The 17,332-nt window shown below is 40.1% G+C and overlaps 1 protein-coding gene across 1 annotated transcript in view; it reads left to right on the forward strand.

The window, feature by feature from the left end:
* Positions 1-953: 953 nt before the first annotated feature.
* zgc:171844 (uncharacterized protein LOC100151763 homolog) overlaps positions 954-17,332 on the forward strand; it is a 73,276-nt gene continuing 56,897 nt past the window's right edge. The window contains exons 1-2 of the mRNA XM_060844574.1: positions 954-1,116; positions 7,874-7,994. Coding sequence (XP_060700557.1) covers positions 1,038-1,116; positions 7,874-7,994 — 200 coding nt within the window. The 5' untranslated portion in view covers positions 954-1,037. The remainder of the gene's footprint in view (positions 1,117-7,873; positions 7,995-17,332) is intronic.

A 17,332-nucleotide genomic window follows, 5' to 3' on the forward strand; every position in this document is an offset into this window, starting at 1 on the left:
GGATGAGGTGGAAACTGTAAGTCGGAATTCTGTCATTGATTGAGAAAGGAAGACCTAAATGGGATCTGGAGTGAATGCAAAATAAGACCAAGAGTTTGACGAGGCTGTGTAAATATGAGTATAAGACAGTCTCAAAATGCGAACGGCCGCAAGTGACCAGGGACGCAACTCAAAGTGCACAAGGGGAATTCAACATTAGCACGATGTGGACCCGGGAACAGATTCCTTAAAAAAAAATGAGCCGACTTAAAGACAAAGTGAGCCTTTTTGATTAAAGTGAGTTTGATCGGTATCGGTTTTTAAAAAGTCAGTTTTGTAGAGACTGAAGGTACACCAATGATGCCATATTAATTGTGGATTGAAAGAAGGCAATGGGAGAAAAGACGTTTTGCTCCTTTGGATTTTCTCAGGATATTTGAGGTTGCAAAATGTTGCAGATAGTGTACACGGCTATCTGTCATTATGAGAGTAGACGAAATCACCGGCATATGCAGGCAAGGGTAAACATAAGCCCACTATCAACAGACAGAGGGCTGAAGAATGAAGGACAAGCCGGCATTTGTTTTTCCAATTGACAATTTCTCACAATAGTGAGAGAAAGTGCCTTTCCCGTTTTAGAAACTGATACGTAGCGTGTATTTCCCCAAATTTCCATACAGGGATGCCCAGTTTGTTTTTAGAAGAACAGTATTTTCCTCTGATGAAGCATTGGTTGCTGATAACAACAAAAACTCCCGGAGGCAGCATTTCCAAACGTAGCCGGCAGGTGTCTCCGGAGAGCCCTGCACCACTTCGCCTGCTCACTCTGATCTCTGAACAAACAGAGCAGAGCCCCAGAGGCTTCGCTAGCGTCCGGGATGCTGCTGCTGCTGCTGCTGCTCTAGTGCTCATTGCATTTCTACTCTGCACACCTTTCAATAATGGGTACAAATCCGTTTCGGTGTTGTCAGGATCTAGTTCTGTAACATAACACGGTTCAAGAGGCCTGAGGACTGAACAAAAAAAGAAGTACCTGTGTTTTATTATTGAATTTAGAAATGATGGAGAATGAAAAAGCGTACGGAAAACATTATGGATCTCTTGAATCAACTACGTGGAAGGCAGAGAATGTAAAAGGTAAAATAAAATTTCCGTGGTATGTTATTTATTCGCTTTTTTTTCCACGGAGTGATGAAAAGGTGACATCTGGTCCGGTGCAAGCTGCCAAAGTTCACCTGCTTGCTGTATACCCCTGCACTCGTCATTGTCTCAGCATTCATTTGTGTATTCTGTTTACTTTCAGTAAGTAAATGCTTTGAAATGCACCTAAGCGTGTCGTTGGAAACTCCATGCTGAATCTAACTCGATGCTAAATGCTGTCTTGCCGGTTGTGATGGATTCCTTCCTCCCATTGACCATCCACGTCGCACCCTCTACCTGTCCTCCCCTATCCCCACTTCACCACCCAGTCCATGCAGCCCGTTTATCTGCAGCTCACCCCATCTGCCCTCCCAGTCCTGAAGAAGGGTTACAGCCGAAACGTTGACTTCTCCCTCCCTCCTGATGCTGCCTGGCTCGCTGTGTTCTTCCAACCTCCTGCCGATCTACTTGCGGGTTGTTGTGAGCTCCGGAATGGTCACGAATTCTCATGGCTGCGTCGATTTTAAAAATCACTTCAAACGCAACAGTTTGCTCTATTTGAAAAGTCACTCTCCTTTTTAATGTTTGACAGAGGATCTCTTCCCCCCCCCCCCCCCCCCCCTCTCTCCGCACGTTAACGTGTTTGCGAGGATGGCAAGCAGATGAACGTAAGCCATACAATTGTCTATGCTATAAAAGCCTGTGTCTTCAACATCTCAGCGTCGGATAAACCCAGCTCAATACCTCCTCAGCCGATCAAACTTATTCAGTAACATTTCCCACTTCACAAATATATAACTTTGGATATAGTTGTATATCGAATAGTTTCTCACGTCAGTGCTGGAGCAAAGTGTATGCTTTCACAAAAGCAACATTGAATTTGGATCAATTTTGATTAAATTTTGATACATAAAGGAAGTTTAACACATTATAATGGGTTTAAAGGAGGGAAGAGAAGGAAAATCAGGAATTATTCTAGAAATTATACTGAAGAGGAGACTGAGAGGTACTGGTTACCTGGTCCTGAGAGTTTGACTGTGACAGGACTCTCACAATGTTTCCTAGTTTGGGAACGCCATTAACGATGACTGATACAAATAGCATCTGCCCTGTGAAAAATGAGGTAGAATACAATAGACATGGAGATGAAATGAATGAGGGAGTGCTTGATATTGGCTACTCTGAGATAGGCTTGTGTTTCTTCCCACAGCACCAACTACTCACATTGATTGCAGAAAATGGAAATGAACTATGCAATTGACATAAAACAGTACTGGGTAAGAGACAGTTCACCAATTTTTAAATTAGATTAGATTCCCTACAGTGCGGAAAGAGGCCCCTCAGCCCAACAAATCCACACCGACCCTCCAAAGAGTAACCCACCCAGACTCATTTCTGATTAATGCACCTAACACTATGGGCAATTTAGCGCGACCAATTCACCTGACTTGCACATCTTTTGGAATGTGGGAGAAAATATTCTCTTCACTTGGAAACTTTCCAGCTGATGATATCTGCACCAAGACTGAAATCATCCAATCAGCTGCCCCTGCTAGTTCTATTGCGCACTAAGACAAACTTCGTCATGCTTCCCCCCACTTCCAATCTGAATTTACTCTGTCTTAGCCCTGAACTTGCATTACCAATGTCTCTATCTTACCTCATGCTCCTCCCACTCCCCTCTTGCATGATCCATCTCAGGTTTCCCATTCTGAGCAAATTGCCAACCAGCCAACTTTCCTTACTGCCCCCTTTTAACTCACAATGCAATAGTTTCACATGCTCTAAGGTGGCTTCATTCTATATTTTAAAAAAATCCTCAACCTTCTGTTCTTGAAAGTTAATGCTTAATCTCTAATTGCTTTCTTTTATGAAGATCTTAAAATAGTAGTCATCTCCCAAATCCAATTTCACATTTTGATTTTCTCCAATCAGCTTTCAACCACTGCCATAACCCAAATTTCCACTAAGACTGTATAGGCTGGCACCTTTAAGACTGACAATAGGATGTTATCTTTCCTCAAACTTTCTGTAGCCTTTGACAATGTTAACCACATCACCGGTAAACAACAATTATTTTTCAAAATTGTTCATTTCTACCGGACTATTTCCACTTGGTTTCACACTCACAACATTTGTAGCAACGAAACTCTTTCCCATCCCAAGGATGTGGGAGTCCCAAAGTGCAATCCTTGGTCCCTTCACACCAGAGCACCCTTAGTGCTGCCTTCTGATGACACAGGTTCAGTATCAGTTTTGCTTGCCTTCTCTTAAAATTTCACTTGCTTTTAATTGGTTAACATAGCCAATATCTTAGACTCTAATGGGCAGCCAATATTACCTGTTAAGTACCAGAAACTCATCTTTATGACCTCTATCACAAATTTAGGACTCATCAACAAATGCAACCCCATTTCCAACAACAATCTCACACTGAACCAAATTGTTTGCGACCTTTAAGTTTCAACTCCAGCCTAAACCAATCTTAGTTACTTACTGTCCCCTGATAGTACCTACATGCCAGGGCAGGGTGTCAAGGAAGGAATACTAATAGTTGCTATGCTGTTTTGACAAGCTCTCATGTGGATTTTAATCTGGAGACATAAAACCTGCATTATCATGAACACTCGAGCATCTTCAAATAATTATGGATTATCAGGAACTTAGCAAAAAAGTTTTTGAATGTAGGAAGATCATTTGACAAAATTGCTTTGGTATGTTCCTGCTTGCCTTTTGCTTTCCTGCTGTTTGTTTTGGAGTGTAAGCAGCTGCCTCCTGTTCAACAGACTGTCACTTCTATGGGAAATGTTTGTTTACTGTCTCTCCATGGATGCTGCCTGACCTGCTGGGATTTCCAGCATTTTTTGACATGACGAAATCATCAAAAGCATTTCGCAGAGTGGAGTTGCATCATTCAAGACCGATCATCATGAGATCTGTTTAATCTTCGCAAAGAATGTGCCCTGATTTTTACAGCTTGTTGGTTAAGGGACCAAAATAATCCACCATTGCCCAAGTTTTACAGACCTTCGTGAATTGATGACAACAGCTGCTGCCCATAAAGATATAGCAATCGTAATAAGATTATCGCAGAAGGCTGCCACAATGAGTAAAGGCACTTTCATTTCCAAATCTAACATTCTCAGAAGTAAAGTTGAGTAAAACCTGTGTACAACTTTAAAAATCACAAGAGCTATTTTTCAAATGTAATGTTTCATACTTAATAAAATGTTCATTAGTTACTAGTATGAATCACATGTTTAATAAAGTATATGCTGATGTGCTACTGTGCTACACCTCTGGTCTCTGCTGAAGCATCAGACATTGGGAGTAAAACATTGATAGTAGGATACTTGCATTGTTTTTAATAACCAATGCTTCCAAACATTACAATAAATCCTTACTCTAACCCAATACCCTGTACACTTTTGTCAAAAAAAAGACGCTAACTATTTCTCTTGTAAAGCTAATGCACCATGCCCACTTTGCCATCATGTCCAATTTATGTGCTGCATGGAACAGACAGAAAAAATACTGTAATAAACTGAAGGAATTTGAATTACCTTGTTTAAAGTGAATAGTACTTTAATTCTAATGTGAGATTTTGACTGACCATGTTATTAAAATTGAAAGTGCGATGGCATTCCATTTTGTTGTGTAAGTCAATCTGTTACCAATTATTTAGCATTTTGCCTGCAGTTCCTCATAGGGTGTAACAGCTGATGTCAATGGAATCAAGCTTGGCTCTTGGCCCCATAATAATAATCAAACTGATACAGCACATCAACTGGCTGAGAAGACAAACACAAGTAAACTTCTACCACCTCATTGTGGTATATGGCGACCTGACTTAGCAAATTGCTTTGCAGGAAAAAAACGACAGCGTATTTCCTGCTACTATGCAAAATGTACTCTTTCATGTCAACCCTTGTAGCATTCAATCATGAAGGTTTATTTGTTCTCAGTGTATGGGTGGCATTGGCAAGCTATCTTTGTCTCATATCCTTAGATGCCTGACGTAGAAATGGTGAGCAATGTCTAAGAAACAACAATTGCTTATAGAACTTTTTTGAACTTGTAATTAATCAAACACATTTTTATGGCAGTTTGGCAGCTTTATTGTAATTTATTTATAACACTAGTTTCAGGGTATTTAGTTGAATTTGAGCTGTTTCTGAATAGATGTTTTCTATTATGTTAGCTGAAACTCTCATTCGTGCCTTTGTTATCTCTACATTTGACTATTCAACACGCTCCATAATTCAAACATCCATAAGCTTGAGGTCATTCAAAACTTTTTTGTCCATGCAATAACTTGCAGCAAGTTCTAATTCCCTGTTTTCCCTGTGCTGACCTATATTGGCAACCGATAAAGTAACAGCTTGACTGTAAAGTTCTTACATTTTTAAAAAATGCCTCCAGGTACTTGGCCTTCCCTACATTTGTAATCTCCTCTTGTCCCAATACTTTTCAAGATACCTGCATTTCTCTAGTGCTGGCTTTTCATTCCCTGTTATAATTATAATTGGTGGCTGGGACCCAGTTGCCGAGGCCTAGGTTCTGAAATTCCTTCCCTCCATCTCTCTCTCACTTTTCTCCTTTTAAGACATACCTTAAAACCTACTTCTTTGACCAAGTTTTTGGCTACCTGAATTAATATCCCCATATGTGACTCAGTGTCAAATTTTGTTTTATTAGCTCCTGTGAAGGTCTTAATTAGGATGTATAATTGCATTAAAGTGCTAGTCAAATACAAGTTTTTTTTGTAAACATTACACTTCTTTGCATTTGGAAAGACAGTTTATTTTTAGAATGAAACCATTCCAACTCATGAAGTGATCAAGATCATTTGTGACAATACCCAACATTATTTGTACTGTATTACCTGTTTAGATAGAACTTTGAACAATGGGACTGGACCTGCATGTTTACAAAATACAGGATAGTGGAAAAAGTATGCAGAGAATATCCAGAGGATTAAAGGCAAGTCGTTGTATAGATATGAAATTAACAAAATGATAGCAAGCAAAAAAAAAGTGATAAAAGGTTGTTTTTCAGACTGGGGGAAACATGTGATAGTTTGGAAACCATAACTCTTAGTTTATTTAAGGACCTGGACACAGGCTTGCAGAACTTAATTTCGATGTTCAGAGATGACGAAACATTTGGGAATGCAGTAAATAATGAGGAGGATAGTAACAAGAATTCAGGGGATTGCAGAGAATCTGGTGCAATGGTAAACATATGGCAGTTGAAAATCAATGCAAAAAATGTATGAAATAATTCATGTTAGTAGAACAAATGAGGAGAGACAATGTATTCAATATTTTTAGCAATGAATGATAACATTCTAGCAGTTTTCCTAATTATTTCCTGTACCTACCTACTAACCTTTGTAATTTATGCATTTGGACCCTTCAGCATTGAAGAGCTCTAAAATATTTCACCATTCAGATAATAGGCTTCCTTTTCATTTCATTTAGGTGCAGGGGATAGCATTTTGGCATGGATGGGCGTGGAGCATTCAGCATTCTACTGAATTGAATAGGAGAGGGAGAAGATCAGTGCACTCCCCATGCCTTTTCCACACTTGATGCTATCATTTCAATTAATCCACTCCCTGCTCTCCACATACTTTTACAACTTGCTGCCTCCTCTCTTGGTCCTGTCTTTATAATAAAGCCACTCCATGCTCTCTGGGCTCTTTTTGAACTTGTAGCCTGATCTCACTGGGAAGTGTAAATAATGTAACCAATCCATGTAGCTGTTTAGTGTCCACACAAGTGGTATGAATAACATTAACTTGAATATTGCTAATAGAACTTTTTAATGTAGAAAAGTAGTTTTTGGTCATTCACAGATGGGTAATTCAGCAAGACAGGACACTGATCCACAGAAGTGAAGATAAACTTTAAGAAACCTCTTAACTGAGGCAAGGTAGTGGTGGAGGAATAGTAGGAGTTAGGAAGAAATTTCTAGAGCTTGAGGTCAGGGCAGCCAAAGTATAGATAGCTACTAAAGGTAGAGCAAAAGTAGAGGAGATGCAGGCCAGGATCTGAAGTAAGGAGCTGTCTAGGGATGGTGGGGTGATACTGGAGAGCTAGAGGAGGCTGCACAGATGAGTGGAAGTGAATCTGCAGATTTGGACATCATTCCCTCAAGACTGATATTTCAAATTCTTGTGTATACCATGAGTCAGAACAGTTCCAGAACAATATAGGATACTTCAATCCTCTTGCTATTATTAGACTGGATCTGATGATATTAAGTGAATGAAGCAACTGCCATTTATTAGGACACCGAACTACATGTCTGATCTAATACTAATGCCACAACTAAAAATTTGATCTCTTTCTAATTGTTTTATTCATTTAACCAGTATATTGTGACCAGCATCTATTGTTCTGAATATTCAGGAATCATGAGTATAAATAATGGGCAATGTTTCATTTGGTGGAGCTGTAAAGAATATTTAATGTGTTGAAAACATTTGTCACGTTACCAATATTAGTGAATTTTAAAGCTAGTGCTTACCGTTTCTGGTGTGTATTTTGATACAAAGGATGATACAATGAAAGCAAATGCTGCTGTCTTCCATCCCACATTTTTGCCTTCCATCAGCAAATTTGAAGACCTTTTCCTCTCTTCTATGTGCTGTGTGATAATTTCTTTCAGACACATGGTGTACCTATTTCTATAAGGCACTACACTTTAAAATTCAATGACTCTGTTGATGCCTTTGTTTATATCACAGATACAGATATTATATCAATGGCTGATTCGACCATAACACTGGATGACATTGAAGATGAACTTTTTAAAATCGAAAGGATAAGAGATATACTGGTCAGACGAGAATCTGAACTCCGGTACATGTAAGTATGAGTTCTCCTTTATTTTAATATTTATCATTATGATATAAATTATGTTTTGGTGCTTCAGTAAGCTGCAAGAGTTTCTTCCAATGTTCGTTTGTAATTGTTTCATATTTACAGTATTTGGAGTGTTGTGAACCTAGCTGATGTTAATACGAAACAAGTCAGATCTCAGATTGAAATCCAGCTTAATAGAACATTTAAAAAAAGATAATGAAGTACCTTGCACTAAAATGTGAGCACAAAATGCTGTAGATTGAGTTTTATAATAAAACTGAAGTTTGTTACGCAAAAGAAAAGATTAGGTTATTTACATAAAACACAAGTTTTTAAAAAAGGCATAAAACAGTATTCTATCCATCCCAAAAACACCTAGACAGTAAATAGTGAACTACTTTAGACTTTCAGTTAGATGAATCTAGATTTTTTTTGCTTTTTTCCCCACACAGAAATAAACTCTTCAGTACACGGAATTCCCTCCCTATTACAGCTTTAGGTTGGCATAACTTTCTTTCAGTTCTCAGTCCTGAGTGTTTGACAGACTCTTCTTTGAGTATTCAAACAACTGAGCCTAGATTTTCTCAACTTCAAGTAACCCCTTCAGGGTTCTAACCAAACACTTCTGATCTGCAACTTTGAAACTAAACTCTTGCTCTGGAGTAACTTATACAGCACAATGGTGGAACAAGTGGACAGTGTCAAGCTCCTGGGAGTGGTCATCAGCAACAAGTTTTCTTGGACTCTTCATGTAGACGCACTGGTAACAAAGACCCCACAACATTTCTTCTTCCTCAGACAGCTGAGGAAATTTGGCATGATGGCACATATCTTCACCAACTTTTATAGATGTGCCATCGAGAGCATCCTGTCTGCATGTATCACTACCTGGTATGGCAACTGTACCATTCAAGATCGGAGACAGTTGCAGAGAGTGGTGAACTCAGCCTGGACAATCACAAAGACCAACCTCCCATCTATAGAACCCGTCTACCAGGCCCACTGTCAAGGAAAGGCAGTCAGCATTCTCAAAGATCCATCCCCCCCGGCGATGCTTTTCTACAACCTCTACCACTGCGGAGAAGGTACAGAAGCCTGAGCACAAGCACCAGCCGGTTTCGTAACAATTTCTACCCTACTGTTGTTAGAATACTGAATGGACTCGCAAGCTCTTAACATTCACCTGTACCTGTGTTTTTGTTTTTGTTTTTGTCGCTGTTTACCTATTATTTACTTATCAATCTATTTAACTCTGTGATCTACCTGTATTGCTCATAAGACAAAGCTTTTCACTTTGCCTCAGTACATGTGACAATAAATTCAATTCAATTCAATTCAGTTCAGTTCAATTCAATTTCATCTAGCACCTCTGTGAACTGAAGCCAAATGTCTTTCCAAACTGTGGGTGTTGAAGCAGGTTCAGTTGCAACATTTAAAGCACATTTGGACAGTATATAGATAGGAAAGGTTTAGAAGGATATGGACAAATGCAGGCAAACTGGACTAGTTTAGTTTGGAAAACCTGGATAAATTAGACTGAAGGCTCTATTTCTGTGTGGTATGACTCTAAGAAAAATAAATATCGATTCATCTAACTGAAAGTCTAATGTAGTTCACTATTTATTGTGTTCACTTGTAAAAGCTCTCCCTATGCCAACAAATCCCCAAAACACTGCAGGGATTATTTCTCTCATACTGCTTTTTTTGAAAAAAAAATTAGCGAAAAACCGAACTAACTAATCACGAAACCCCTTTATACACGCTAACCAAAACTCAAAATGACACTAATTCAAAGTCCAAACTTTACATATAAAAGTTTACCTCCATCACAGGACTAGTCTCCTTTCTATTCATTGACTACTTCTAAACAACATTTCGCAAAACACACTACTTAAAACATTGTATCTGTAGGACTGGTTCTGTCCAGTTATGTCATTAACAAATGTTTGTGGCTGATGTACTCACAGGGCTACTTGACTCCATCAGCTGTGTGTAAGTATCAATTATTCAAACAGGAACTTCATTGCACCTTGGAATCATTGACAAAGGCCTAGTTTCATCCCTGATCCGGTGGATGCAAGCTCATTAGATGCCTTGAGACAGTAGACCCAGGGAGCAACATATGAGAGGGAATGGCAGCAGGTGGATAAAGATGGGAAGACATTAAATTTTGGAGGAATAATTAAAAATGGTATGAACCTAATGTCCATCCTCACATTGTGATGTTTGTTGGTTTATTTTTAAAGCATTAGCAAATCAATTAAGTATTTTCCTGTTTTAAGGAAGTTACATGTTTATTTTATTATGCTTGCTCAATATATCTTTGGATACAGCCTGTGCAGAACATTTCTACAGTGAAATGAAAGTTGTGTCCAATGGTTTACTAAACTTTGGCACCATTATTGCCGTCATTTTAAAAACTACTGATTTCAGAGAAAACCTTCAAGCTTTTAGCAACCTACAGGAGGATTACACAAAGAACACCAAGTATGGTTACAATATCCCTTTCATGTGTGTGAGTGATTGTTGCCTTGATGTGTTGCTGACATCATTTGTTCTGTTCAAGGACATTCACCTTTGACTTTACAATAAAAAAATGTGCTTTCATATGCAGCGTATGACACAGGCACTATTTTGTGGAATAAAAAAATTCAAAGATTATCCCTCAACTGTAAAAGTTGAATTTCAACAAGTTAATACTTTGAATGAATTATATTTTAATGATCTCTGAAACCTAATGATAGACTGTCTTAAAGATTCTTAAATAGTTTGCATGCTTGCCAGCTGCTAAAATTTATGAGAAAAAGAGTTAAAGTTCCTGCGAGACATGTATTTGTCTGACACCAGAGTATGTTCCATCAAATAGGATGCTTTGATTGAATTGAACTGGTAACTGAAGAGAATATTACTTCTATCATCTGATGGACTGCTCTGTACTCTGCTGGGCTTTGGTAATACTTGCTCTTTGAACCTGATTAAATAAAATGTTCTGGGGAAAATCCTGGTCAATCTGACATCCTATTAGACGAAGCTGCATACCACCTGCTTCTTTCTTTATACATCAACCACTGTTGCCAACTGTAGCATCAAGAAAACATTGTGCTGACAGTTTTCAGACCCTAGACGCGGCATTTGGAACAATAGACTGAGGATTGTTTTGACACAAGTAAGGATTTATTTTGTATGGAAACTTGTTGCAAGCACAATCTTTCAATAATTTGAACTGAACATAGTAGCTAAGGAGCAAACTGGCTTCTGCGATGGCATCTTCACTGTCTCCACTATTTTGGAGCACAAATTCCTTCTCCTCAATTACTTGTGTTATCCATTTCCCTCAACATCTGGATATTAGTTACCATTTCAGGTGGGACCACTTCTTGGCACTGATTTGGGAAGTCACTGGGACCCTCTTTTTTTCACTGCGAACATGTGGCACTAAGGTGGATAGCCCTCTGCTAGCTCCTCCATTGTCCTGTCCCCCTTAGCAGATTAAATCAATGTTAGCGTTTGGCAACTGCTTGTGCATTCTTTTCTTCTCATTGTGCCAACATATGACTGTAGGTCTCCTTCATGCTAGATATGTTCACCATGGCCTTGACGTTTATAGTTCATGCATATGCTAGCACTGCAGTTGCTGCAAAGTGGACAGGTTTATCACAGGGACAGGCAGCACAATTCCCCAGACGGCAAAGCTGGAAGGAGGGTGGTGAGTGGGTTCCTTGCTGTCTGCCTTTAGGGTCACCTTGACCTTCTACTTGCTGGTTTAAATCTTGAAGAGGTATTTAGCGAGTATTCACCTCGTTGTACCTGACAAGGAAAGTGAACACATCATCAACAAGAGTATGGGAGTTGTGAATCTGAATCGTCATAACACCGTTCTATTGTGACTGCAGTGTGAACAGTGGCTCTGCCTTCAGAATTAATAGTGGTGCAAAATAGCTCCTTTCTCAACACCAGCTGCAATGTTGTAGAAGGCCTTGTTGAAGTACCTAGTGCTGGGAAGTCCTGAAGGGGGTAGATATCTGCAGCCTTGAATCATCTGTATTCCAGAAGAACTCATTTAATGAAGAAGGTGTGGTTGGTGGGTATACCTCTTTCCATTTTTCACTGCTATGCTGATGTGGTTGAATATGACCTGGTTGGGAGCTCATTTGCTGGCTGCAACCATCTCTGATAGTTTTACCTGGCTAAACAGTAAAGTTCTGCATTAAAGGTGTATAATATATTATTATTATTGAGAATTTTGATTTCAAAATAGAGGCAAATATGTTTTGGTTCTGCAAAGGTAACTTCCTATTTAGGAAATCAGAATATCATTTGGAAAAGTGACCTAAATACATTATTTCCAAGAAAACATGTGACTTTGTAAGTGCCCAACTATATACATGTGATGTTAATTGATGAAATGTTTACAATACTGAGTGTATGACACACAGAAAACCAAATGATTGGGACTACTAGTTTAGTTTAAGTTCACTTCACAACAATATGGCATGCAATTCTGGTGTCCTTCCTATCGGAAGGATGTTGTGAAACTTGAAAGGGTTCAGAAAAGATTTACAAGGACGTTGCCAGGGCTGGAGGATTTGAGCTACAGGGAGAGGCTGAATAGGCTGGGGCTGTTTTCCCTGGAGCACCGGAGGCTGAAGGATGATCTTATAGAGGTTTATAAAATCATGAGAGGCGTGGATAGGATAAATAGACAAAATCTTTTCCCTGGAGTTGGGGAATCCAGACCTAGAGGGCATAGTTTAGAGTGAGAGGGGAAAGTTATAAAAAGGACCTAAGGGGCAACCTTTTCACGCAGAGGGTGGTATGTGTATGGAATGAGCTGCCAGAGGAAGTGGTGGAGACTAGTACAATTGCAATATTTTAAAAGGCATCTGGATGGGTATATAAATAAGAAGGGTTTAGAGGGATATAGGCCAGGTGCTGGCAGGTGGGACTAGATTAGGTTAGGATATCTAATTGAGTTGGACCAAAAGATCTGTTTCCATGCGATACATCTCTATGACTCTAAATCAGTTTTCAGTTTCATCCTAGATGAAAGATAAGGTTTTCAGAAGAGTTGCTTCATGTTTGCAGACTGGCCATTTGTTGAGTTTGTAGAATCTTTACCTTCTGGGAGTTTCTTTTGGATGTCCGAACTGAAAAGGAACTGTTGGAACTGGAAAGACAACTCAAAGAATTTCAGCACTCAAAGAAAAAAACTGGAAAAGTCATTTCAGTAAGAAATGAAAGAGTTTGGACAGGAATGACATTTCTCTAAGATGGAGTATCAGTAAAGAATATTGCTGGGAAACATGTTGAAGCTTTATTTTAAGGTCTTTCTAAACACACACATACAGATCATCACCAACAAAATAGATGCTCTACCTCTCACACAAATGAGTAATGAGATTTACGATTTTCAGTGCTGATGTGATACCACACATCCTAAAGACTGACGGATTGTTTCAAACAGCATATCCCTTTGGTTGTTTGCAATAAGCAAGATACAGGCAATTCCCAGTTAGCCTGTGCTTGCAAAACTCAGAATGCAGTGTCTAACATTAAGAATGATTTTGTATTTGGATACATTTGTTGGCTAATCCTGAATATGCAAAGCATTATGCTGACAACAATTTTAGGATTGTCAGTCAGACTCGCAGTGTAGCAGACTTGTCTCTATTCAAAGTTACTTATATTAATATACAGGGTCTTGAATTTTGCAGAAAGAAATAACATTTCAATAAAATATGTGATAGCCATTTGCTGGTTAATTTCTCAGAGCAATCCCTTGACCAAAGAGTGATAACCTGCCTGGTGATATTTAAACAAAGCTTACCTGTCAGTCATAATTAGCTGGTGCACTGTCCAAGACAATACCTCTCTAACCAGAGTCCAACTGCCAACCAATCACCCTGCCCTATCAGATTGTATGAATGATTATTTTCTTTTGCATAATAGACTTGTGTCCTTTTATTGACGAATAAGATCAGTGACTAATCCCACGGTAACCAACTGCAAAACAAAATCAATGATTTGACAAGTTTCACTCCAGGAACTGACTTTTGCAATGTTACCATTAACTGAAATTATAACAGTTCCAAATGAAACCAAAGCCACACTCTGGCTTTTCATCCTTCTGTGTTGGAATTCACCAAAGTGGCAAAAGTGGGTGCTGGAGATTAGAGTCAAGATTAAAGTGGTGCTGGAAAAACACAGCAGGTCTGGCAGCATCTGAGGAGCAAGAAAATCAATATTTCGGGTATAAGCCCTTTATCAGGAATGAGGCAGGAAGCGTCTGGGGTGGAGAGATAAATAGGAGGGGAGTGGGGCTGGGGGCAAGGTAGCTGAGTGCACAACAGGTGGATGGAGGTAGGGGTGAATATGATAAATCGGAGAGGAGGGTGGAGTGGATAGGTGGGAAGGAAGATGGACAGGTAGGACAGTTCATGAGGACCGTGCTGAGTTGGAAGGTTGGAACTGGGATAAGGTGCGGGAAGGGGAAATGAGGAAACTGATGAAGTCTACATTGATGCCATGGAGTGGAAGGGTTCTGAGGTGGAAGATGAGGCGTTCTTCCTCCAGGCATCGGGTGGTGAGGGAGTGGCGATGGAGGAAGCCCAGGAACCGCATGTTCTGGCAGAGTTGGAGGGGGAATTGAAATGTTCAGCCATGAGGTGGTGGGGTTGATTGGTGTGGGTGTCTCCTGGAGATGTTCTCTGAAGTGCTCTGTGAGTAGGCGGCCGGTCTCGTCAATGTGGAGGAGACAGCATCAGGAGCAACGGATGCAGTAAATGACGTGTGTGGAAGTGCAGGTGAAGCTTTGATGGATGTGGAAGGCTCCTTTGGGGCCTTGAATAGAGGTGAGGTGGGGGGGGGAGGGTGTAGGCGCAGGTTTTGCAATTCCGGCAGTGGCAGGGGAAGGTGTCAAGACGGGAGGGTGGGCTGTTATGGGGTGTGGACCTGACCAAGTAGTCATGGAGGGAATGGTCTTTACAGAAAGCAGAGAGGGGTGGGGATGGAAATATATCTCTGGTTGTGAGGTCTGTTTGTAGATGGTGAAAATAGCAGAGGATGATGTGATGTATAGAAGGTTGGTGGGATGGAAGGTGAGGACCAGAGGGGTTCTGTCCTTGTTGCAGTTGGAGATGTGGGTTTCAAGGGCGGCGGTGTGGGACGTGGATGAGATGCATTGGAGGGCATCTTCAACCACCCGGGAGGGGAAATTACGGTCTTTAAAGAAGAAGATTATCTACTGTGTTTTGTGGTGGAACTGGTCCTCCTGGGAGCAGAGGCGGTGGAACTGGGAATAGGGGATAGCATTTTCGCAGGAGTCAGGGTGGGAGGAGGTGTAATCCAGGTAGCTGTGGGAGTTGGTGGGTTTGTAGAAAATGTCAGTGTTAAATTGGTCACTGTTGATGGAGATGGAGAGGTCCAGGAAGGAGAGAGGTGTCAGAGATGGTCCAGGTGAATTTAAGGCTAAGGTGGAATGTGTTGGTGAAGTTGATGAACTGCTCAACATCCTTGCGGGAGCACGAGGTGGCACTAATGCAGTCATCTATGTAGCAGAGGACAAAGTGGGGACTGGTGCCAGTGTAACTATGGAATGTAGATTGTTCTATGTAGTTGACAAATAGACAGGCACAGCTGGGGCCCATACGGGTGTCCATGGCTATTCCTTTCGTCTGGAGGAGTGGGAGGATTCAAACGAGAAATTGTTGAGGGGGAGGTCCAGTTCAGCCAAACAAGTGAGAATGTCAGTGGAAGGGTACTGGTGGGACATCAAAAAGCCAAAGTGTCTGTTGAAAAGCCCCCCAAAATAAAACAGAACCCTTAGAATTGTAGGTTGTCAGTCATCCTAGGAGGACCACCTTCACAATCATGGCTGTCTCCATTTCCAATGTTTAATTTACAAGTTTCAATGTAATTCCAATTTTGAGCTTGGATCGTTTTTCACTTTTTTTATGCAAGTCAAGATTTGTTGGTAATTTCTGCTTTCTTTATCATTTTTATCTTCGTCCAATCAATTAATCTAATGATGATATTCTTTGTCATGTTCACAGATTATAAAATTTGGAATATGGTGTGCGGTTCTGGTCTCCCTCCTATAGGAAAGCTGTTGTGAAATTTGAAAGGGCTCAGAAAAGATCTTCAAAGAGGTTGCTGGGTTGGAGAGTTTGTGCTATTGAGAGAGGCTGAGTAGGCTGGGGCTATTTTCCCTGGAGCGTCGGAGGCTGAGGGGTGACCTTATAGAGGTTTGTAAAATTATGGGCGACATGAATAGGGTAAATAGGCAAAGTCTTTTTCCCTGGGGTGGGGGAGTCCAGAACTAGAGGGCATGGATTTAGGGTGAGAGAGGAAAGATTTAAGAGGAACCTAAGGGGCAACCTTTTCACACATAGTGTGGTGCATGAATGGAATAAGCTGCCAGAGGAAGAGGTGGAGGCTGGTACAATTACAACATTTAAAAGGTATCTGGATGGGTATATGAATAGGATGGGTTTAAAGGGATATGGACCAAGTGCTGGCAAATGGGACTAAATTAATTTAGGACATTTGGTCGGCATGGACAAATTGGACCTAAATGTCTGTTTCCGTGCTGTACATCTCTATGACTATAAAACCATCCTCAGATTTATTAATCAAAGCATTGCAAGCAAAACGCTGCTCTTTTAAGCAGATTAAGTGTGAATTGGAAATGTATTTGCAATGAAAGGATCACCATCTTTAAGTTCCCCAAACAACTCACCATTCTGAGTTAGAACAATTTCATTATTCTTTCACTGTTGCCATGTTAAAACCCTGGAACCTTCTTCGTAACAGCACTGTGTGAATATACAGGTTCCCCAGGACTACAATGATTCAGGAAGGCAGCTCACCACCACCTTCTCAGTGGGAATTAGGGATGAACAATAAAGGATGGTCTTGTCAACAAAATGGGACTTTCAAACTCATTATTCTTACATTTCAAACTATTTCATGCTTAGGTTGCAATGCCATCTGATCATCAGCTAATCAGAGCAGTATCAAACAAATAACATAGCAAAAAATATCATAAATGAGCTTTACAAGGAATCATTACTCTATTCCATTTTAATGAGCAATATGCTCTTTGACGCAAAACAGGTTAAAAAAAGCAATGAAGTGCTTAAACTTGCAATAGCAATGGAACTGTTTTCTGAGACCAAAAAGGAAATCATTAATCTTTATCCAGTGTTTCCAATTAACGTTTTCAAACTCAGCTACATACATGCTGCATGGAGTTTAGTTTAATTGTAGTAACTTTAACAACTGTCACCACAAACAAAATGGAACCCCAAGAACAAATGGCTTCATGGATCAAATTTTTTTCA

This window comes from Hemiscyllium ocellatum, chromosome 25, assembly GCF_020745735.1.
Source record: "Hemiscyllium ocellatum isolate sHemOce1 chromosome 25, sHemOce1.pat.X.cur, whole genome shotgun sequence".
In the NCBI taxonomy this organism is placed as follows: Eukaryota; Metazoa; Chordata; class Chondrichthyes; order Orectolobiformes; family Hemiscylliidae; genus Hemiscyllium; species Hemiscyllium ocellatum.